The 24297-nt window shown below is 41.8% G+C and overlaps 6 protein-coding genes across 6 annotated transcripts; 2 read left to right on the top strand and 4 right to left on the bottom strand.

Annotated features, from left to right (window-relative positions):
• Positions 1-724: 724 nt before the first annotated feature.
• On the bottom strand, positions 725-1928 carry EAE98_010513 (uncharacterized protein; the record flags this gene model as incomplete). The annotated part of the gene is made up of 4 exons (XM_038958134.1): positions 725-769; positions 854-968; positions 1053-1703; positions 1750-1928. 4 exons carry the CDS (start codon positions 1926-1928, stop codon positions 725-727), a joined length of 990 nt encoding a protein of 329 aa, XP_038805494.1.
• A 2741-nt stretch (positions 1929-4669) lies between these two features.
• Positions 4670-6665, top strand: EAE98_010512 (uncharacterized protein; the record flags this gene model as incomplete). Its single annotated transcript, XM_038958133.1, has 3 exons — positions 4670-4739; positions 4792-5371; positions 5420-6665. The coding sequence occupies 3 exons, from the start codon at positions 4670-4672 to the stop codon at positions 6663-6665; spliced, it is 1896 nt and encodes a 631-aa protein (XP_038805493.1).
• A 4008-nt stretch (positions 6666-10673) lies between these two features.
• On the top strand, positions 10674-11453 carry EAE98_010511 (uncharacterized protein; the record flags this gene model as incomplete). The annotated part of the gene is made up of 1 exon (XM_038958132.1): positions 10674-11453. One exon carries the CDS (start codon positions 10674-10676, stop codon positions 11451-11453), a length of 780 nt encoding a protein of 259 aa, XP_038805492.1.
• A 714-nt stretch (positions 11454-12167) lies between these two features.
• EAE98_010510 (uncharacterized protein) lies at positions 12168-13698 on the bottom strand (the record flags this gene model as incomplete). The annotated part of the gene is made up of 5 exons (XM_038958131.1): positions 12168-12424; positions 12475-13273; positions 13344-13440; positions 13493-13529; positions 13596-13698. The coding sequence occupies 5 exons, from the start codon at positions 13696-13698 to the stop codon at positions 12168-12170; spliced, it is 1293 nt and encodes a 430-aa protein (XP_038805491.1).
• Positions 13699-14055: 357 nt separating this feature from the next.
• EAE98_010509 (uncharacterized protein) lies at positions 14056-17209 on the bottom strand. The gene is made up of 2 exons (XM_038958130.1): positions 17061-17209; positions 14056-17004 (listed from the first exon to the last, which is right to left on the bottom strand). The coding sequence occupies exons 1-2, from the start codon at positions 17143-17145 to the stop codon at positions 14279-14281; spliced, it is 2811 nt and encodes a 936-aa protein (XP_038805490.1). The 5' UTR covers positions 17146-17209; the 3' UTR covers positions 14056-14278.
• A 1966-nt stretch (positions 17210-19175) lies between these two features.
• On the bottom strand, positions 19176-20191 carry EAE98_010508 (uncharacterized protein; the record flags this gene model as incomplete). The annotated part of the gene is made up of 2 exons (XM_038958129.1): positions 19176-19803; positions 19857-20191. The coding sequence occupies 2 exons, from the start codon at positions 20189-20191 to the stop codon at positions 19176-19178; spliced, it is 963 nt and encodes a 320-aa protein (XP_038805489.1).
• Positions 20192-24297: the final 4106 nt, after the last annotated feature.

The raw sequence follows: 24297 nt of genomic DNA, 5'->3' as shown, positions 1-24297 counted from the left end.
ATCCTTCGATTATTCTCAAGAGCGCAGTTGAAGAATCACACACTGGAGTAGAATGTAATATGCAGAAGAATCCCTGACTTTAAGACCAGATTTGATGGACATGGAAGTTGTGTACTATTTAATGAGGCGGAGAATATCTAAGTAAATATAGGCCGTAAGAGGGTAAAATCGAAGAATTTATCATTTTTTCTGGTCCTCGGAACTCCATTCACTTTCATATCTCGTACCATGTGCCTGTAGTACCCCGCGCCATCTCACTGAGGTGACTGAGATTCTTCCGGAATTCAACAGTATGACATGACAATCTTAATTCACAATTCGGTTGTTTTGAAATCAAACTTATTCTTGCAGATTGAATGAATACATTCGTGTGATACAATGGAGGAAAGAAAAAGGAATTGAAAATGAGCACGTTGATGTACCCATGACGAACTAGCGCGTCTACATTCAAGAGGCAAGTGGCAAAAGAGGCAAGAAAGACTGGAAAATCACAAGAAAATTGAATTTTGGGGTCCCGACTACGTGTAAAGGTTATGAAGATGCGGAATATCTCAATAAGTGTGCGAGACCCCCAGTTTTGGGTATATCTTTAAACGCCAAAGCCATCTCGTTCCTTTGTCCAACCGCAATACAGACAAAATTGTCCTGCAGTCCATAAACTCCCAACCCACTGCCTTGCCCTCTACCAAAGGGCTCTACCCCTGGTATCTCAATCGCCACTTCATCAATTAGCAGTTATAAAAGTTAATTTCTCATTTCCCACCACCGTCTATCATACACATTAGCCTGGGTCTTTATATCTTGGATATTCGAGCATCGATGCAACATCGGAGCTCAAGGATCGGGAACATACCTTCAAAACATTTCCAATCCCCGTAACCTGACCAGAAGCATTCGCGGACATGACATTAGCATAATTCGTTGCCATCAATTGAACTCCTGATACGAAGGCTTTATTATCGAATCCACTATATCCCCCAAATGGTTAGCTATACTCAAAGAACCCAATATCCACACCTTCCATTTCGGGCAGGCGTTAAGAGAAAACATACCAATGACCCCCTCCATTTGGTGTATTGTCCACTGTCTGCAGGCTGCCAATTTGATCCGTCGTCATTCCCGCTGCCGTAGCCAATTTCTCGTATGCAGCAACTGCATCCGGAATAGCAGGTTGCAATAAGGTCAATTCATCTTTCGAACTCTGAAAATGAATCTTCGTATTCTTCGCCAACGTATCTGGATCCACAACCGCCACCTGTGGTGTTAATGCACCACAATTCAACAAAACTCCCGTCTTATACTGCGCTCCGAAAGCCGGCATGAAAAATCCAGAAAGAAGTAGCGAACCCCCTGAAACACCCGTGAAGAAGACATTTTTATTATCGAATGCTACATCTTTTGATAGTTGTGTTTGAATGAGCGAATTAACCGCAGCAGCGTGTGCGACGCCATCTGTACGTTGAAGACCTGATCCACCTCCCCAGAACATATTTTTATTGGGAGCGAGAACAACGACGCCCATGAGATTATTCTGGACTGCTTGATTGGGGAAATCGAAGAAAGATGTTCCTCCATCTCCGTGAAGGAGAACGTTGAGACCTGCGGTTCCTGTGGTGTTGGCTGATGCCGTACCGCCAGTTACGCCAGATGCTGAGGTGAACATATTGGCTGGAGCACTGATTTTGTAGCGAATTGGCAAACCACTGTTTGATTAGTATTTACATGTGAAATAGAATGGTGTAAAATTACTTGATTTGAACAGTTTTATCTAAGATCATTGATCCATCCGATGCTGTTGTGATACCGCCAGATGTAGCTGCCTTTGTCGTACTAGTTGTGGAAGAAGCAGCATTTTTCTTAGGCAAAGCATTAACGGGGGCAAGAAGAGTGAGGAATAAGAAAACTAATAAATCTTGAGTGAAAATCATGATGAGATTAAACCAAACGCCCAGCGCTGAGAAAAGAAATGAATGGAGAAAAAGATCGAAGTAGCAAGAAAGATCGAAGTAGACTCAACCAAAATCGACAAAATGATTGAACTTCTCATCTTTTAATGTAATTATCACTTACAACGCCTAGAAATTCGACAAGATCCTAAACTGACCATCAAACTACCAAGCCAAATGCTGTGATGAATTTCATCCTAATTTTGTAATGTGAAGCATTTTGAGGTTTGACTTGGCGGTCATGATTGGGGTCAGGAGTTTGACTCGGACCAAAACTTCTTGGCACAAGGGTTGATTCGTCAAATGGAATACGACGGAAAACTTGGGGTTCAGATTTGAACTGAGGGATCAATAAGTGATCAATATGTATTGAATCTGGGGTTTGCAAGGAGAATGAAAGATTATAAATGCTGTAGATAACATGTGAGAATTTCAAGTGGGATTGCTAACATATCATGGAGAGAACAAACAAATTCTGTCTCCGGGATAAGCTTCAGACATGGAACTCAGACCACAACAAAAACCTTTAAACATGCCTCGGAATCAGCTAAATTTCATAGGGTCCAAGAAAATGACAGTCTTGACAGTCGAGGATCGAAATACATAGTTTTGTAGTAGGAATGAATTATTTAGATCCGTACGAATGATACCTAGGTATATATCCCAACTTCGACATCATCGTAATTGATGTGAAACCGTCTAGCGACGACGTGGTTTGGAATGAAGGGGCACCAATCGCGAATTTAATACGAATCGAAAAAAGAACAAATGCTATTTCACACCTGCAATGTAGAAAATCCGATTTCTACATGGTGTGAAAAGTTTCTGATGCCTTGATCTTCAAGAAGCTACAGACGGAAATCGTGATGATGTTTGAAGTTGATGAAAATATCTTTTATACGGTTTCTAATACTTGCACTGACAGTATATTTTTGTACATCTAGGGCGTTCCCCAACCGTGCAGAATTGAACTACAGGAGTTGAAGCAACCACTGCATCTGGTGCGGAAATGGCATTGTGAAATATGCAGCTCTACCGCTAAGAAAACTAGGTTACTCCTCTTGTAGTTTACCATCTTGTAGTACGAAGTAAAGAGCATCTAACTTCGGAATTGCATACTTTATGGCTCCACGAGTATCTTGTTGAGGTTTTGATACCCTAGATCTATTACGACATACTTGACGTAGTTGAACTATTTTCATCTATCGTAATTCTGTATTCAGGAAGTATCGACAACGGCTCGCAAGACCAATGTGCTAGGCGTTGGACAGCATGGAAATTCCATGGTGGAGGTATCCGAAATTGATTGTTTGTTGGGCATTCTTCGGTCAGCCTTTTCATTCACAATGAGAACTTTGCTCTGTAGACTCGCTCGCTCGCTCGCCATGGACAATTAATTGTAAATTAAGTAATCATAGCTTTCGGATCAGGCACTCTCGGCATCTCACAGCGCGCATACGGATATGTCATTCGCTGCAAATCAAAGGTATTGTGTGGATTCCAAGTGCACCGCCACAGACTTTCATAATCATCCACTAAAACCACAATCTTGGCGTGCAAACCAGCTGAAGAAACCTAGCAAATCTATCCTCAAACGTCATCTAGTCAAGATAAAAGAAACCAATGATGTAAAAGTGTTATGCGAGATACTCTTGGGCATCTTATCCTAAGTAGTCGTGGTGGACTTACGAGTAACTTCGGGCGAACATCTAGAAAGGAAGCTCGTTGTAGAATTTTCGTATGGACAGTTCCAGAACGACAACCTTACTGATCGGTGCGGATACATCGGAAGACTTCTACCTATTCTTGATGTTGATTGCTTCTCATTGAGCACAAGCACCTAGACATGTTCGGATAGCCTTGATTAGTTGAATACATTCAAACTAAACTTATATGTTTGCTTCTTACGTGAACACAAGAGCAACTGATAGTCAGGAGAAGTTCATGTGCAGCCCTGCAGTTTTCCCCATAGAACAGAATCATCGAGTACTTTAGAACGATCACCTTCCTGTGACTTCGGCCAGTAAAAATCTTTGATACGATAATAACAAACTTAATTATCAAATATGTTTCACACGGGCGGCTCGGCATTTATTGAAAAGTTTACTTGAATGTTACTTCAAGGATTCACAGCCTTAAGATCCCCTACGATACCCCATAGCTTTATGAAAGGTTTGCCCAAGATTTAAACAATCGCGTCACAGTATATTAAAAGATACAGTAAAGATACCACTAGGAACAAAGATTACTAGGTAAGACTTACATACCGTCGTCTCTTTGGAGGGGTTCGTTACTCCTATTCCGCCTAAACTCAAGGGAGAGCTTGCGAAACCACGAAACTCAAAAATTAGAATATCTATAGTTAAATAGATATTAAAACTCCATGGCACATTGGAGCTCTTGAATCTGAATAATTTCAACACGGTACGGTCGTGCGAGGAAAGTACAGTAACCCACCATACAAATCTAGTCATCGTTTGTTTGTCTTTCCAACGTTGTCGGATAAGATAGCCAGAACCCCAGTGATCATCATCACTACAAAAGATCCCGCTGCGCCACTTCTCTACACCTTCTTCGTTTATTCCGTTGCAGCATCCCCACTTCATCTGGAATAACAATACCTACCTAACTTTAGCAAGTTTCCCTTTACCAACAGGATACGAAAAGGATACGAAAAAGAAACAACCACAGACGAGGTTTTCCTCTAGAGCTTCAATAATACGATGGTTGATACTGGTGTGGTCAAGAGGAAGGATACTACAAAGGGTCCTCCTTTGCGCATCTTATCTCTAGGTAAAGCAAACAATCCCTTCAACCTTTCGCGCATCTTACTAAGACTATATAGATGGAGGTGGTGTACGAGGATATTCTATGCTCATAATTATTCAAGAGCTCATGCATAGAACCTACGTCGAAATCGAAGGAAAAGCGCCCCGACGAGATCAAATTCCAAAACCTGCCGACCATTTCGATTTAATATGTGGTACGGGAACAGGCGGTTTAATCGCGATTATGCTTGGCAGATTGCGATTGGATTTGGAGACTTGTAAAGAAGTTTATGTACGAATGACTAGGAAAGTTTTTGAAACGGACAAAACAATTGCGGGTATACCATATCGATCGACTTTATTCAAGGCTTCGAAGTTGGAGGAAGCGATTAAGGAGTGTGTTAGAGAACATACATTATTCGAGAAGGAAGGAAATGATGGAGATAAATCTGCGCCAGCATCCGCCTTTCCCGGAAGTCCGATTAGTCCATTCAGCCCGGCAGCGAGATCAGAGCCAAGGCGACATTCAAGCAATGCTAGTGTCGCAAGTTTCAGCAATAGAAATCCCGCGAGCTATCAAAACAAACCATACATGTCGTCGAGGTGGGGAAATCCTAACGCTAGATTATATGACAATCGCCCAGAAAGGACTAAGACGTATGTTACACTGCAAGCCTCAAATACGCAATAGCTAACATAGAACAGGGCTGTGACGGCGATCTACAAAGGTACACGAAAAGGTGGCGCGCCAGCCATACTAAGATCCTATGATTCACGAAAGGAACCATCACCTGAATATGATTGTAAAATTTGGGAAGCAGGAAGAGCAACATCAGCCACAGGACTCGCATTCAAACCTATTCAAATCGGACAGTCAGTGTTTATAGACGAAGGAGCTGGACAGTATAATCCTGCGCCATTCGCTCTCGATGAAGCTACAGTCAATGAATGGCCTGGACGAGATGTCGGTGTGTTTGTTAGCATAGGAACAGGAAAGAGACCCCCAGGAAGCGATCAAAATCAACATATGTGGTATGAAGGTTTCTTGGGCGAATTCGCAGATGCAAGAAGACGATTGATAGCCAAAATCGAAGGATGCGAAATCACACATCAATACATGAAGGAAGAACATCTAAGCAAACGAGGCGTCAATATTGAAAATTATTATCGACTAAATGTGGAAATCGGTGTGGGAGAATTTGGTATGAACGAATGGAATCGTCTCGCAGATATTAGCACCGGTACTCGAAGATATCTCGGCAAAAGTGATGTTCAAAAAATGAACATCGAAGCAGCTGTGAAATTATCAAAAATCCACAGGGCAATTCAGAGAGCTAATGGCCACATGAGGATTCCATCAATGGGTAACAGAGGAGAAAGTTATAAAAACTTACCCAATGTTCCAGAAGCTAATCCATTGGCTGTGGAACTCCCAGCTGAAGTCCCTCCCTTGACACCTGTTTCCGGCAATGCAGCATGGACACCATCTCCGAGACCAAGTTATGAATCAGGACATCATGATAGTCTCGAAGTTGCTCCTCTTGGTTCTATTAAAAATGATCCTTTTTCGCCAGTTTCGTCTCCAGATCATCAATCACCACATTCATCTCCTTTGAATCATCCAGCAGACCATGGAGATCGGTTAACAGTTAATTCTCCAACTCCGTCACAATATCGAACGGCGTCTGGATCTGATAAAATTGCAATTATGAGTTTGGATGAATATCCTAGACCAGAAATTAGAATCTCGGATCCGCCGCCAAGAAACCCAAGGAGAGTTTCAGGTCCACCTCCAGTACCACCAAAGACACCAATTAATGGGGAGAGGCCTGGAGATGCTATGCAGAGGAGACCTATTGGAAACGGAAATGGCATTGTGGCGCCTTATCCATTGGAAGATGGACCGCCGCCAGTGGTTAATATGGCAAGAAAACCTAATTATGGAAGGTAGAGAATTTGAGAAAAGTGTGATCGTTTGAATTCGTAGACTTGGTGGTACGGGTGAAGATGATCAACTGGAAAGGAAATCGGCGTTCGGCTTGAGGTCTCAGAAATGAGCAAGTTATTGATTTATTATGGGTTATGATGGAGTTCGGAATCAACCGATTGGTTATTGCGATACCTTTTTGTTTTTTATGCTTCTATGAGGATGACTGGAATGAAAGCGGATGAATGGGGGGAGTACCATTCCAATGGAATAGATGCGAGTGAATTGGAGAGATACGTCCTCCTGCACGGGAATGGTTTTGATATACAAGTAAATAGTTTTTTTCTTCTAAGGATTTAAAGATTTATTTATTATTCGAATTTATGAATTTTCTCTTGCCTCTGGAGGTTTCATGATAGATTGCTTTTGGTGCTCGTGTGATGTGAATTTGGGGGGTGAGATCAAGCTGAAAAAGAAATTGGTCTGTCTGCATTTTCATGGTCAGTTTTTATTGAATAGAGATGTTGGATGTTGGATATTGAATATTGAATATGGAATTTGAATACCTGGAATGTATATGGAGATAGGGAGTAGACTGGAACGGGTGAGGGGGCAATGGGGTGATGAAGTGATAATGATAAAGGTTAAAGGTAGCGAGCGAGCAGCAATTATTACGATCACTCCGCCTTCAGGTATCATCGCCAGCACCGTCACTATCGATATCCTATTCTCTTTTTCTCACTCTCAACACTGTGCAAATATCCTCGTCCTCCAATCGTCGAGAACATGCGTCTCAAGACAAGAGATAGGAGCAAGAGATTCATCACTCCAAAAATGCTAGAGCTGCCAGGTTCTGGGTTGGTGGTTGGCTCGGTCCTAGAATTGTATTGGTTGATATGGTTGTTAATTTAGTGCTTTGAGATATGGGATGAAGATGGGGTTTTTATAGTGTGAGGTGATGGATGATTTGGGTGAGGATTTTCTGGTCAAAAGATCGGCAGGGGAAGAGATGAGGTGAGATGGAATGGGGTTAGCGAAAGAGAGATGCTCGGAATGAGCAGGAATATATCTCGCGTGAATTATATTGAATCGTCTGATCTAATCATCGTTAATCTCAAAACTTGTTGTCTCTTCGCTTTGAGACGGCGCGTGTTCACGGTTAATCCGTGAATGTCCAATTACTTTTTCGGCATTCGACAACGAGATGTGAGACTATATCGAAGTTAGCTTCGCAAACTAACAAATTCCTTCTTGGAAATTGAGTTTCATCCACTTCCTCCTACGTGTTAAGTCCGTCACTCCATCACCGGCTCAAACCCTGAGACTTCATCCGCTGCAAGAGATATAGATTGAGGAGATCCAGATCGGAAAAATGCGAGGCTTTTTCGTTAGGATTCCACGCCGAGAGAAAGTGCGAAATGTGAATCCTTCTAATCTCTGACGTCGTGCGAGTTGGTTATGGATATGCGGGTTCGTACTAACAGGTCATTGCTTGGGTATACACGCGTACGCCGCTTGGTATAAAAAGCTGATTTTATTTTATGCTTGATGTCTATATGTGATAGTAGACAATCCAACGTTGCCATTCAGGGGGGTGTAATACAGCTAATTAGTTAGTGTCAAATATCTTCAATTAGTAGTAAATTGACTATATTCCGGGTTGTGGGATGTATCTGGTTAACGGGATGATCGAACCTTTGTCACCATTTCTTCCTATCTTTTTCAATTGCTCTTGTTCAGATTAGATCAACTTTCACTGTCAAATAAATCTAAGCATTTTCAAAAAGAAATCGAGGTTTATGTTCACCGATTTCCTAAACCAGGGATTCGAAAGTTTTCTACTCAAAGTGATGTCCGCTGCACTCTAAGAATCTTTTGATATCACACCTGCAGATGATAATATTTTTGAGAGGCTTCGGTATTGTGGATTTGAGATTGGATAACATTTTCATCTTACACTTTTATACCTCCATAAAGAAAGATTAGAGAATTCTTTGGTGAATACATCCAAAGAATTGGGGTTGAACTTGAGGGTGTCATACCAGGATCTGCATTCCATAATATGCTTAGGGCTCTTAGAACTACCTACCTAGTATAAGTATCTTGGTGAATTCGACTCTCGCTTCCGGGTATCATTACTTGTCCCACATATGGTAGCAAGTCAGGAAGATACTACCTCGAGAAGCTTTGGAAAATTCAAATCTAATTTTAGGGAACAGAATCTTAGGATTCTACACACTTCCCATTGCATATTTAAATTATGGTCCTTCTATCTTCACAAAAGCTTTGTTGTTTGATAAAGTTTTATTGTCATCAACTGACATGCTGAATCATTATCGTTCTCATTTTAATACTTTCTACTACACTCAATATTAACAGCAGGGAAAACCAATCACACCCTCCGTAAGAAGATTCTCTAAACACCCAACATTTCACTATCCACTTCAACAACTTACCTCCAAAGGCATTCTTTGCGTACCTAGCTACTCGGGAGACGGCTAAAGATCCCATAAATTCGCCTCTAATAGGTATCACTCTTGGGCTCACGTTCGGAAATTTCCCCTTCTCATTTTTATTGCAAGCGAAACCCCCACTCAGTTGATTGTAATAGATAATGAGAAGTATATAAAAGCCCTCGAGAAAACAATAATCAGAGCAAATTTTTTAGAATCCCCGTAGAATTACGAGTTATGAAAGCATGCCGTCTATTCTTCTAAGCACATACCATACTCGTGAAGAATTGGTAGTATATTACTTGGGTCATAAGATAGTAAAACGACCGATATTATGAAAATTGGCTGGTATAAATTTATTAATATCATTATATCATTCTTGTTGTCATTTGATTTGATTGACCAACATCGGAGCGGAATCAGACTCATAATCGAGACTCCAGGATAAGTAGTTGCTCGATAAAGATTGTGCGCAGGAATTTGGAGAAAACGAGATAAGTATTTCGAGTAGTTTAGAGATGCAAAATAGGTTGATGAGAAAATTGAAGGGAGTTGTTGCAAATTATGATCACAAAGAATTTTGATTGTTGGGGTGCAACCCTACCATAATTATCACCTTTCCATCCTCAATTGATCTCGAGCCTTTCGATAGATATTCACTTTTTTTGATCAGGATTTTATAATAGTACATGTGAAATAATGCTCAAATTCTTGGTACCGTTTTCTTACAACACTAAATCCCATCTACGCCTATGAGCGCCATACTATATCAATCTCACACGTCGAATATATCTTATTCGCTACCTTAAGCGATCCGTGAATCTGGAGATCTTCCTCTATGAAAGCATAAGTTGTCACAAATTACGCACCACGCTCTACAAGTGATCTTCACAATTCAAACTCTATTTTTCCACATGCTTAAATTTATTGCATGACATATTTCGTCGTAAACTTCCTGAGCGATGAAAGGACGACAATGGGTAATGGGTGGCATGGCTGCCAATTCTTCCTGTATCCTTTGCCTGCCGCTGCCCCTGAATTAGACGACCACGAGAAAAAATCACAACAGCAGTCTGAATCCCTGTAATATACCATCATAGTGAAGAAGACTTCATGCCTATGATAATGATGTAATTCCATTTAAGCTACCTGTCTTAGGCTATTTTTGGATAATATGTGGCCTTTGACTGATTAGTGCCTTCTAGAGACCTTCTAAGGTATTTACTAAAGGAGTGGTCCCACTTTTTCACAACTACAACGCAGTGCTCATGAGCTGAGACTGCCTGTGATTCGTTATTCGTAGAAGATAGCCCGTCGTGATACTTTTTGTAGTTAATGGTGTACTAAGAGGTGCTACCGTTTTCCAGATAGCTCTACCGTTCTAATGTGAATAAAATGCTTTTCTCCCCGTACTGTCACAACCATTCTCAAGAAAATTAATTAAAGTACCGCTCAATACATTTTATCAAGATCAGGTCATCTGGTAAAATTACTACATATACAAGAACAGTATTTCAAACGTTAAAGGAATCACTACACAAGCAATTCCCACCATCTCGAGATCGACCACTCTGACGTCATGACCATTCGTCGGATGCACAATCCGATGTCTGGGAGGGTGATCGAGAAAACGAGAGTCCCAAAGGATGGAAAGGATATCCAGAGACCAGGACCACGTATGGAGAGGCAATCCCTCCGGGCTACCTTCAGACTCCCATATCCCGGAGATGATTTGGTATCGAGCGGGAAGAAGCCTGCCATGGAAGAAGACTCCTTGGACATCGATAAATCTCTCTCACTACCACCCAAAGACGATACTCCGATGATATCTGAGAAAGAACCCGAACCCGAGATTGCTCCAAAGCTCCCCGAAAACTCAAATGAAAATGATTCAGAATCAGGCATGAGTGAAGGATTGTTGGAGAAGTTTCCTCATTTCTTTCACCTAGACGAAGATCTCCCGATCCCCGAGCGTAGTCCACCGATCTCCGAAGACACAATCCAATACGATTCAACCACCGAATCCGAAAGAAATAGAGCAAAATTAGCCCTGTTAACATTTTTCTCGTCGCCGAGTAATAAGCGCGGTAAATTAAGAATAACCAAGAAAGACGGTGGTCTTGAAATTCTCAAGAACTGCTGGAGCCAGGATGTGTCTGGTATACAGTTGAATGTTGATACTGTTGATGATATCATGGAAAGATTCTTTTCGGAAACTAATCAGTACGTTACTTTAATGATATCGAGGGGGACAACCCAGAGTCATGGGATCAAGATTGAATTGCAGGGTTTGAAGAAATCAGAGCCGGCCGCAGAATGCAGCAGCGTGGATATCTCTGGACTGAGCTTGGATATGTAAGAAGTAGGGGAAGACAGGTATACTGTGTCAGTGAAGAAAGATAGATCTATCTTAAAAGGTGGACTGAAATAAAATCTGTTGATTTCCGTCAGTAAGCATGTTTGAAAGATATCAGTGGGAGGACTGCTGTACAGGAATATTTTAATCATCATTAATTTTTAATTTTAAACACATTCTTCATCCAAGGTGCATTACCCTGAGATTGAAACCATCGGTATGAGGAAATTTGCAGATTCTGATTCTGCCATCGCCCTGTTTCTTCTCATTATCATAATTTAGAGCATATTTGGTGGAGCATGTGTAAGTATCAAAGATGGCATGGCTTTCAATTGTGGATCGAGGGTTGGTATGTGAACACTTACCAAGACATCTTTGGGTTTTCGAGAACACCCCAAGTCCATTCGCCTGTGCGAGTTTTATCCGCGGTCTATTTCAAAGTAATAAATTTCTTTCTAATCCAAAAAGTAAGAGCACAAAATGTTCATAGCACCCATTGATTCCCCAGTCCAGCCAAAGATTCCTTCCATCCACTTTTCCTCGCGTTGCAGAATGCTTCTCAAAAGCAGCAGATATCAAAAGCTCATAATACCTAGACGCCATATTGCCCATTGGTAACGAAGAAGAAAATGTTCAAAAACAACGACCCCGCCTCATATCTCATCATCCATCTCTATTTTACACGTCCCCCTTCTTGATCCAATCTCGGTCCGGCACCTATCCCATATTCGCACCCATTTCACGTCCACTGGTAGTCGCAGTTGTAGGGTTGTCGTTATTCCAACTCAAATATGTGTGATCACCCAGTTTTCTTGGTTTTATAAGATGAGTAACGGTGAAGAGCGCACCGAGTAGGATACAGAGACCTCCAACCACGATATAGGCGATACCTAGGAAAGGATTCTTACCACCCATAACGGTACGGGTTGAAAGAACGATTGATTTAGTACCGCCATATTCGGTAACATTGAAAACTGTGGATTGTTAGGAAATAAAAATAGAACTTTGCAGTTTTAAGGCTTACGATGTGTGATGTTGACTTGATACTGTCCAGTTTTCATAGTATCGTCGTCATTTCTCTGTAACAGTTTACTAAATGTTGGCAAACCAGCCAATCTCATCCAAACTTGGAATGCTTCATCGTTCTCGAGATCAGGATGGTAATCGTCACTGTAATTGTTTGGATATCGCTCAACCCAGTTTGGAGGAACAATCACATCCGACCAATTGTATTTTGTTTGACCATATAGCTCCCTATCACTACTCCATGACACATCTGAGTTGTTCTTCATAGGATATAATACGCCACCCGAGGTGCTATTCGCGACATTTTGTAGAAATGGACTTGAGAATGTGTCATTAAACACGGAGTTTGGAGCTAGACCACAAGGATAATATGGCTTATCGACACCATTATCGTTTACAGTCGTGAGTGGCGTACAATCGCCAGAATGTATGGTACTTGCGGAAACGGCTTTGCCGGAAAGCTGATCAGAATCGAAGGATTTAGCATATCGTCGATGGTTTTGGTAGAAGTTTGTGAGCTTATAGTAGAATAGAACAGGAGGCTCCATTTCGGATTTGATCGGAAATGTGAGTCGACACTGTACAGCTGGAACAGTAGCATGTGCGACACTGCCGTTGTAGTATGTTTGGTTGATATCTTGTCTGCACCATTGCGGAGGAGTTCCCTCATATACATATGGTGTTTTGAAAAACATTTCGACATTGTCATCAGGCATAAGAGAACCTGTATCGAGGTAGTCGGTGCAGGTTGGCGCATCCGTATGGCATTTCGAATAATCGAGTACAATTTCTTGGACCTAATCCAAAACATCAGTCATGACTTTATCAAGGCAACTCCTGTAGAAATCGTCTCTTTCATTTACTGACCACACTACTAGCATACAACAACCCTCCACCAATTGGCGCGAAAATAATTCCGATGGCGAAGAATAATGGGAGTACGGTTTTTGGTGTTAAAATTGGTCTTGCATCGTGTCAGCTTCATTCTTGGGCAATAAAGACCAAACATCACTCACTGCCATGCCTTCAATCTTTGTTGTCTAAACGCCGTATCTATTAATTACAAATTGTAATCAGTATACAATTCATGTGCGTAGCACTAAATAATGGGTCCCTCACTTGCTGGCCGTCTACTCTTCGTCTTTCCTTTGTCACCATGTAGATGAGGATCTTGCGAACTGATGGAGTCCTCATGTTGCATTGCTGGTGGTTGATCAGCCATCTTGAGATTGACTTGCGATCATGAGCCGAATATTGTGATTGATGCTGTTCCTCGGTGTAAGTCGCAGAAGATTCCAAACGATTGTTGAGTTATGGTGATTGTTGAAAGATGTCGTCGCGATTATGATGATTGATTGCGCAGTTCAAGCCCGTGGTTTCCGCAGCCGCGATTTAAATTTAGCGCACTTCAGCCACACTTTCAAAACGTTCAGCCACATCAAGGAGGCAGCAGAGGCGAGGGAAGGAGATGAGGACATGGATGAAGCTGTAAAGAACGATGATATACAATCAATTCTGAAAAGAGTCATTAACCATCGGTCAAAACTATTTGGTGCAGTTAAGCGCCCATCGTGATGTCAAAATTTATTTCATTATATTTATATCAGCTCTAAGGCTCATATCATAGCAGTGCTGTGTATTGAGCAATGTTCCCAGCCGGCCCCAAAAAGAGTCGTTACAGATACTTGGCATAATGAATCGAGAACCCGACAACGCTATTTGGATATATCTATGCTCCCAGAAAACTCCCATTCCATCCCACAAGTACTCCTCAATTGGATCACAAGATCTTGTATAATCATTTACTCGTCTTTGAACAACCACGCACCTCCCGGCCTCATAGCTTCCGCATATCTTTCGGCTACCTTTTCTCGCTCTATTTCCTTTTGCTTCTTCTTGAATGCCTCATCTTCTTGTGTAGTAGGAAAATCAGCCTCCCAGAATCCAGGTGGTGTACTTCTCCTCGGGACAACAGATTTATGCTTCCCCATTGTGTTGGATGCTTTCCATTTTCTAGCTTGTGCTAAACTATCCTTTCTTTCTTCTTTTCCCATCGTCCAAATCTTATGCCTGTTGTCACCTAAGTACTCTTCAAGGAGTGCATCTTCCTCTGCCTTTTGTGAAGTTGTAGGGTTTTCCCTCACGGGATACAGGGCTTGCGCTAAAGCACCAAACTGCTTCCCGCAACATTCTTCTCTAACACAACCCGGAAGACATTGACGATCCTTACCACGAACTACTTCTGTGTATGCATAATCGTAACCTTGATTGAAGTTTGGATTGATTTTGAAGTGATCAAGTTTTAACGTAGCCACAGGTCGTAATCGATAAGGCTCTCGTTCGGGATCATCTGAGTCAAGATCTCGCCCAACTCCTCGTCTTGATCTTCCCTTACTTGTTGTCGGTGTCTTGGACTTTCCTGGCTTTACTTTCGGAGTCAGTTCGGTATGCGTTCCAATTGCTTCGCGAGGTGTTTCTGTCGAGCCTCGTCTTGAACCTCTCAGTGAAGGTCTAGAAATCTCCCTCACAATACCAGCTCGAGGAAGGCCAGTGTGCTTTTTGGCAATTTCAAACCCTTCATCGCTTACCGATGCTCTCCGTTCTGGTCCGGGAGTCTCTTTCTTGATAACACTTCGAGGACGGCTGGAAGCTCTTTTGATAAGTACATTCCCTTCGTCGCTTATGATCGCTTTTCTTCCTGGCACCGGAGTATCATCCTGTATTTCGAGATCTTCACGATGCTTTTGCAAGTGTGGAGTAGTAGCTAGGGTCTTGTGTTTATCGAGGCGATTCGTCATTATCTCTGTCGATAACTTGGACGGTGGAAGTATTACCGATCGTACTTCTGGGGCTACAGATTGCGGTGTTGGATAGGCGGTGATTTTCGTCGGCGGAGAGCTTGAAAGAAGATTATCAAGAAGGTCGGCGGAGTGAATACGTCCTTTCCCGGCAGCCACTGGGGTTTTTGCGGGACTGGTTGACTCTCCATCTTCGAGTATTTCCTCCACTCCTCGAACGCTAGCACTTGGGTTTCGTTGCCGTTTGGTCGGTAGATTAGGGTCCACTGTATTTGGAAGAATGCGGTTGGTACTGAGTGGTCGTAGAGGTTTGCCAACTGAGCTTTTGCCTCTCTTACTCGCTGGCGTAATCATTGTCCTTCCTGGCTGCCCAATGGTGGTAGGTGTAGGAACTTGGTTCTGCTCGTTCATATTGCCATCTAGTAACAACTCATCAATTACCGCGTTCTCAACTCGGTTCTCAACATCTTCAACGTATGGTACGAATGCTCGACGCCGCTTTCTTGGTGTGACAACCCTGTCACCAATGTCATCTAAATCCAGACTTTCGCTTGCATGGAGAATTCTAGCTGTGATAGGGCTACTTGACTCAAGTTCCTCTAACTTAACCTTAGGTAAAGGCGTTCGTTGTGATTCACGCTCGTTCCCTTTCCTTTTCCTTTTCCTCACCGGGCGAGCAGATATAAACTCTGGGACATCGTCGGATGATGGTATCTTGGGCGTCTCTATGTTTGACTCACCGACAGTAGCAATCACCCTACTACCAGATGGTGAGGATTCTGGATCCTGAGTAGAACTCGAATGACATGGTTCAATAGGCAGAAACTGAGTTTCTCCGACGCTAGTCACATGCTGGGATCTTCGCACATGCCTCGGAAGTTGCGGGGATTCATGAACTACTTCCTCATTTCGATCAAGTTCATGGCCAGTATCATCCACATCGGACTGTAGATTATTATCATTCGATGGAAGATCTTTTGTAGGACTCGTTACACGAACTTCGGTCGGCTGAAGAGCGACATCAACATGTTCTTGGTTGTTAGGTGTCGTAAGCTTTCTTCCTTCCAAATCTTGCGACTTCGACCTCGACTTCCGGGTTCTTTGCGCTTGTACTTCAGTTCCATCAACTTTGTTCGTATGTGATATATGCAGCTCATTGTTCCACGCTTCCCATCGACGTAATTGCGCATTCTTATCTCGCAGAATTTCGGCATACTTATCTGCTCTTTCCTTCTGCATCAACCATTGTTCCTTGATGCGCTTGCGCTCGTTGTCGAGTTCCCTATAATTTGATTGCCGGCCCATCGAAGGTACTTTTCCGTTGTCAAATGAACTTGATCTCTCATTATCGGTACTAGCAAGCTCGGCATCTCTTGCTCGTATGGCCGCGTTGCCTAATTCCATCGATAACTTTTTGTTCTGCTCCTCAAGATCTTCCACCCTCGATGCCACATTCTGATATTTCTTTAATTCTTCCCGAAGATGCCTGTTCTCATCTTCAAGTTTATCTGCCCTGGTTGCCGCATTCTGATTCGACCAAAGCTCCTCTTTGAGCCTTGACACATCTTCCTCCAGAATCTTAATCCTCACTCCCTTCTCATGTAACGAATTCTCGTTCGATCTGATCTGCGCAGCATGTTTTTCATTATCAATTTCAAAAGAGTTTGCTTTCAAACGTAAGTCTTCCAATTCATCCTTTCGAATAATAGTATTATCTCCGTTCACAAGTTCTGCGAGGTAAACATGGTCAGCAAACAATCCCAATCAATCAAAAGATTAACCTTACCATTGTCAAGATTCTGCTCGATATTATTGCAGATGTTAGTCAATTGCTCAAATAATTCGCGTCTGCCATTCCTCCATTGCTCCATTTGTACAGTTGATGCTGAATTTTGTGTTCATCGCGGTTGTGAAGTGAAGTGTTGAAGTGGCGCGTCGCGTTGTCAAATTACTTTGACGTCAGTGATTTTGGCGTGGCACGGGCTCGGTCAGGTCACTGTACAGGTAGGCAGAGCAGAACCCAACTTCACTCCCGAGACCCCGATATTGTGGTAATTCATTCAACACAAACAAACACGATTGATCCGCAGAGAATACAATTCTTTATTTGCAGTACTTAAATCCAAATATCCACTTGTTTTTGTTATGCATTTATCGCAGTATAATGGTTTCACGACACACTCTTAGATCATCTCGCAAATGAATGGAACTTCTTGCTCACACTTTTGTGCGTAGGAATTGATGGATTTGTTGGGGAAGCTGCCCCTCCACCGAGTCACTATGGTTCTTCGCTGGATAAGATTCACCGGCCTTATATCAGTGCCTCAATTCGAAACGAAAAGAATTGGCTGTTTCGTCAATTTTCAGGATGAGCATACCGGCGAAGGCAGTCCTAAAAATGGCTGGGTGGAGAAGGGTGAGGCAGTCTTGTGTCTGTGTTACAATTAGCAGATTGGCATACAGAAGAAGTTCTGAACTTAAGAAGCCTATGTCTCTCGGATCTTGCTGGGTCTCCATCACTGTCTCCAGGTTTGACTTGAGACCAAACTGAGCCTGAACGTTTGTTGCTGAGAAGTGACTCCGCAACCCTCAAACCTACCATCACTCTTTTATGCTCCCGCTTTCGTTGCTAAGACCATGCGAGCATGTATTGAGCACCTTTCTATCAAGTGAACAAATTTTTAAAGTCTTGCAAATCCAAGTTTTGTTGGTACAAGTGCCATGGAGATGAGACATTCCGCGTAGTCTGTTAGCCCTGGCCTTCTTGTGTACCCAAAAGTGCTGGTTCCAAAGCTACCATGCGAGCACATCAAGCACTTTTCTTAAGAAGCTCTGGTACTTAATCTCATTCCATTGTCTCAGGCGAGTGTGAACTCCGCGTAGGGCTTTGAGTATCTTTTTGACCTGCGAGTGATTCATGTGATTTGGGCTGATTAGCCAGAATTCTCCAACTTGCACTGCGTGGCTGCGTAGGAAAAAATCTCAATGGCTTAGGGCTATTGCTACAACTCGTCGGGAACCTCCCATTGTAGCACATTTACCACATAATCTTCCTTTTCTCTTGTCATAATAACCAAAAAACACAGTCCTTAAATTCTATTCGTTCGGCCTTCCCTGTTCTTTTCGTCAGAACAACATACAGTACACCAGTGGGTGCACAGACTCACGGGATATTCGAGAAGAAAGCACAATTTCACACCAAAAAGATCGGTTTTAAAAATTCAATCAAAATTTCAAATTATTGTTGAATTTCTTCAAAATCAAAATATACTATTTTTAAGCATAGATGTTCTATATGTAATAAAACTTGAATCAAAAGAATTAAAGTTGAAGTTCTGATAATAGAATATATAATCTCCCACCAAAATATTTGGTGAGAAAGTGTACTGTTGAATTTTTGAATGGCCGATTGCAACAGAGTTCCTCTGGTACGCACATATTCGTAAATTTCGGTAGAACTTTAAGATGCCATGTAGTCAGAGCTCTCCATCTTTCTCTGCTGAGGTGGGTGATTATTTTATTTCAGCTAGATAGCGAAAGACTGGGCTTTGCGGCAGGAATTTCAAACTCCTGAAAGAATGAATTCGTATTAATCCGTACGATACTTTTCTCTTGTATTCTTGCCCAGGTGTTAAGGTGGATCTTCTTCCATAATTACATGTTTACTTTGTGTTTTGATATTCACGGATTGCATATCTTATTCCATTCTGGTGTGGCAAACGAGTGATGATTATTATACGATGCTTCAAATGATCACAACTGGCATCAAGGCTGCAATCCGAGTCTAATATACAGAAACCCGCCTCGAGAATCGAGATCAGTCATTAAATTTTCGCCAAGTCCAACAGTTCTACCCTTTTGCAACAGATAATGAATAAATTCCCTGTAATTGACTTATTCATTAATAAGTAGTGGACGTTGGTTCTGATGCCGTCAGGATTTGACCTCTCATCACCAACTCTGAGACAAGAACGAGGGACTGCAAGCTTACAGTAGCAGTTGTTACTATCCCTTTTGTTATCAAATCCTCTAGGCAAGCTCCACTTGACGCAGGTGTACATTTTGCAGAGGTAGTTGAAGTAAGTGTGATGTTTTTCACTCTGGTCTGAAGGCTGGTAGTGTCAGGTAAGCTGAGTGGTGAGAGATTAACGGCACAATCTGCTCCAAATGCATCAGTCCCCCATTCAGTGGCTGAAAATAACTTGCACCATTGCTGTCCGGTCGTCTCGTTTGTATTGATTGTAACAGCATAACACGAGTCATTGGCATCATCCTTGCTGCTGTTGGACCCTCCTGCGTTGTGATCTAAACATGCTTCCATGCAACCATTCATGTTTGCTATAGAATCAGGTATTGCAAACTGCATAAGACGTACACTCGAAGCTACATCGAAAGTTCGATTACAAAATAGTCGGAAGTTGGTGGGTACTGTATCCTGATGTGACGTTACTAGGAGTATAGAGTTGTTGTTCGCCCCCGAATCAATCTGGCATGGCGATGTAATGTTCAAGCTCTCTGTGTGGTTATGCCTAGTATCCATAGGTTAGCGATAGTTGCCCAAAACATTACAAATAATTCTTACTTTGGATGATTATTTTTGTTCTTATCTTTCATGCCGCTGGCGATTCCGCCCCCAATTCCAGCAGCCAGAAGAGCCACGATGACTACCACAAGGACCCAGAACCACATGACGCTCACTCCCAAGATTCTACGATAACTTCTTAGGAATTGTCGGTTTCCTTCCAGCTCCGCCACAATTTCTCGCTGTATGAGCGCCGCCTCGTATTTTGTTTGTGCCTCCCAATCCACCTGCAGCCCATCCTGATGGCTGATAGGTCTCGGACGCCCAACCTCAAGACCAGCTTCGGGCGGAACAGGAATTGGTGACTCCATCATCTTACTCGATTTCTCAGACATTATCGATCAATTGATACTATAAAGAAAGCATATATAAGAGATTATGGAAGTTCCTAAGTAGAAGAAAAGTGAAAAACCAAGGCGGACGAAGTGCGGAGAAGTAGCTGAGTACTAATGAAGAATTATCGAGTGCCATAACTCAGTAATGTGTAAGTGCTATGTGACAGTGGGAGCCTGGGAAAGTAGCAACATGAGGCACAGTGAGTAAGTTATTTATACTCGAGGGGTGTGCTACTCCTTCAATACAGGTGTTGGAATTCTTTCGTACCTGCAGCAGAAAAAATGATACGAGTGGTGGAAAGCGAAAGAAGGTTTGGATAATGTGCTCTTTGGGTGAAATAGAACTTATGAAAGCCAATTTCCATGGTTTCGCTGATGAATATGATAATAAATGGATGTATGGTAGGGCCGGCCGGGCCGCAATCCTACAGATTCTTCAATATTATGTCACAGTTCGCGAGGGGGTTGTAGAAATGGCATAATTATCGTGAAAGATTTGTTAGGGTGATTCCTTTACATTTTGCAGAAAACCTTCCAATAACATAACTTGCATCAATCAATCTCTTAGCCAATTAAAATTTCAAGTCCGGATACGCGGACTATACCGCAATGATTATGTTAGCTACTTATATTGCAGTAGTCTGGTCTTCATTCAAAAGGTCGCTTCGGCAAGCCACGCCGCACACCTCAAACACCAACACGAAGGATTCGCTGCAACCCTACATAACTGCCAGTGCAACCACCCAAGTACTTATTTAGAACTTGGAAGAATAACTTCATCGCTCCAAAAGTAAATCTTCGGCTACAGTCTGTTGCGTGCCTCAGTTCATGCAAGGTACCGTCACACCCAAATGTAACATTGAGCTTTACTGTTAGAAAATAGTCTGATTGGTCTTCCTTCTATTGATGAAGAAGCATAAAAAAATTTCATGGTCAAAAATCTACAAATTCAACTATGACACAACCCTCAAACAGTCCGACGTACGGCGAAAGTCTGATACAAATTCCAAGGAAATGGAAGGCATATTGTGATTGTACTCGGCGGTTCATGGAACGCAAAGGTCAAAGGTCTTCTTTCAATGTCCTCTACGCATAATGAGAGCTCATCTCATTGATAGGTAGTATATCGTAGAAAGCTCCAAGAGAAAATGTAGGAATGCTATCGAACACCTGTGTGGGCCACATCATTTACATCACAAGCTAAGCAAATAACTTCATCTTTCTCAATGCAATATTTCTAGGCTGACTGAATCAACTTCCGATCATGATACCAACTATCAGAGAGCTGCTAAGAATACCTAGGTATATTCTTTTGCGTCTTAAATTCTTCCTCTCTTGGTTTTGCGGTTGCTGAAAAAGTCTTTATTTCTGCGAAAGAAAAATAATCTTGGACGTGGGTAATTATCCCCATTCTGAATGATTCCAACCTTGATAAATACCATAGGAGCACACTCTTCCCATAAATAAAACCTCAATTGATTGATTATTCGCTCTAAAAAATATCACTAAAGAGTAATATAAGATATTTAGAATATTAGTGACCTACAAATATTTTTAAGTGATTATGCTATGACCTGGCCGTATTTCTTGATCTCCAACAGACCAGAAGTCTCTCGCCACATGAAAAGCGTGAATGTACTGATATCCTAGAACACAAATTTGAGTAATTACTACGGATTGTAGCTTTCTTCAGAATCTCCACTCAAGATCTTAGGTTGCATATCTACAACCCACGTGTGCCTTGATAATGCGAAATTTACAGGGTTTCGAGACTAGGTACTGTCTATCAGGGTACTTCGACCTGAAAAATGGAACCAAATGTTGCACGTCTGAATTAAAATCCACGTGCGATAGTGTCTGCTAGAATGTGGAGGTCTAGTGTTGCACGTCTACAGAAAAGCGGCGTGGATTTTCTCGTTGAACGAGGGTAAAATGTTCCACCACATTTATATCTGCTGGCCTGCAAACATTCTAAAAACGGCACCACTGGGCCGAGCTTGGATATATGAATATCCCATGTCTGATTGAAGCCATACACAGGGTCAATAATGCAATCTTGATTCGTACCCATAAAAATAAGAGTTCTAGACTACCCATGGAATCCCCAACTTCCTATCTCTGATTTCATCTCTTCCCATTTCCTCAATAAGCCGTTCCTTGTATCAGCCAATTCAAAGAATTAAAATGCGGCAACTTTACATGTAATGATTTTAGTGTTTTGACTGAACTTCTGACAAGGTATGCTAGTCTGATTCTTGCGAATTCAGGTGACTCGTTTAGATAATGTTGCATGTCTGGTGCGTTTCAGATTTCTAAAGATGGCCAGTAAGAAAACGAATGACCTATGTTTTTGCACTTCTTGAAGTACAGGGTGGAAACTAGCTTTAGTCCTGAGCTTTGAATCAAATATTTTGGACATTCACTTGTTCTATGATCAAAGCATTTTGCATATCTCAATCTCTGGCTCTAGAGCTTGCCGCTTTGCCAACCTTGATATGAGATGAAACCACGGCATTTCCAGTGATACCATTGTCATCAAAGGTTCTCTCTTGAAAACCTTTAGTCATATCTTTTAAGATTGTTATTTTTATTTCAAATCTTTATATGGAAGATGTCATTCTATGGGTATCAGCTAATGGATACTTTCTTTCCCGATTTTCACTTTATCGGATAGAAAACCTACGTGAGATCAAAGCTTTAAATTGCAGGTTAAGTTGATCATCATGGCAAATTTTTTTTTTAGCTTTATTGCATATTATATAAACTGGTGGCTCAGAATCAAAGCCTGGAAGGTAATCATTTTTTATAATGAACTCTCAAATTCACTTTCATTGTAAATACCGTAATTGAGATTTCTCTTTATGGGGTTTTCAGCACCCAGATAACCAGAAGAACCTTTCATCTCAACATTTAAAATCTTTTTGAACAGGTATCATCTATGATGAGACATCCACAACATCTTACAGATGACTTTTTCTACATAGTTGGAGGCATCATTCATTCATCAGGGGTTGAAGCGACTTTACGCGACAGACGCTCGGACTCTTGTGTTCTTATTTGAGAAAAATATCTATAATATAACAATCATCAACAAAGCAACATTGGTTTTTTCCGAGAATTGTTGTTATCCTGCTGCTAATATTTGACTCTAATGAAAGTAGTGTATATGACATCAAGTTCAATACAGCCCTAGAATTCGAGAAAGAGCGGGAAGTAAACAAGAGACAGGCCATGTAGGGCCATCCGAGGTATATGAATTGCATGCGGAGTGGCCCATACAAGTATTCCAATATTACCATCATGTAGATAGCCAAGTTGAATTATATTTAATGTGCTCAATCGTAACTTCGACATGTTCGCGGATGCCGCGATTTCATGTTTCCACATGCTTTCTGTCCCCTCGCACATCACAATCATAAATATACCACAAAAATATCAATCTAGTTTTCTGTTGGACCTTAAGATTGAAAAATGAAGTCTTGATGAGCATGCGATATTAAGTAAATTGGTACGAAACTGCTGACAGTATGCAGTTCTGAGTTCTGAGAACACCAGAACATACTTGAGGTCCTTCCAAACACAGGAAGCTGGCCCAATATGATTTAAACAAAGCCTGTAGTAGATGTAGTAAGCTGAATAATAACTTATCTCTCATGAATCTGGCGGGATGGACTCTATGTAGAGTCACAATCTTTGCTATGCTACTTGAGGATACAGTTTGGCAGTAAAGGTTCTGATTGATTCCCAACCCTTCTGCCGCGGAATGAATTGGTTAAAAGCAGCCATACCGCTTTAAGATATGCAACAGCACAGGAGAAAGTCACGATAATCTTTTCCTATTGGCTTATATATTATTTCTAGCACTTCCCTCTGCGGTCGGGCTAGATTTAGGATTCATCCGATGATAGCCGCACCATCTTAAGATATGAAAAATTATTACTTAAAAATCACAAGCAGTCTCTATCATTGGCTATTCTAAAGTTCTAACTTCTACACGTAAAGTCGCTACAGATGCTGCCAGATTGCTTTGAAGTGTGCAGGGTGACTGATTTTCCATATTAGAATAGAAGTTATTATTTTCAACGGAGAATTATAAGTCTCAGATC

This window comes from Botrytis deweyae, assembly GCF_014898535.1.
Source record: "Botrytis deweyae strain B1 chromosome Unknown BDEW_037, whole genome shotgun sequence".
NCBI classification, from domain to species: Eukaryota; Fungi; Ascomycota; class Leotiomycetes; order Helotiales; family Sclerotiniaceae; genus Botrytis; species Botrytis deweyae.
The sequence above is the reverse complement of the archived record's forward strand: the minus strand, read 5'-3'. Positions and strand labels throughout refer to the sequence as shown.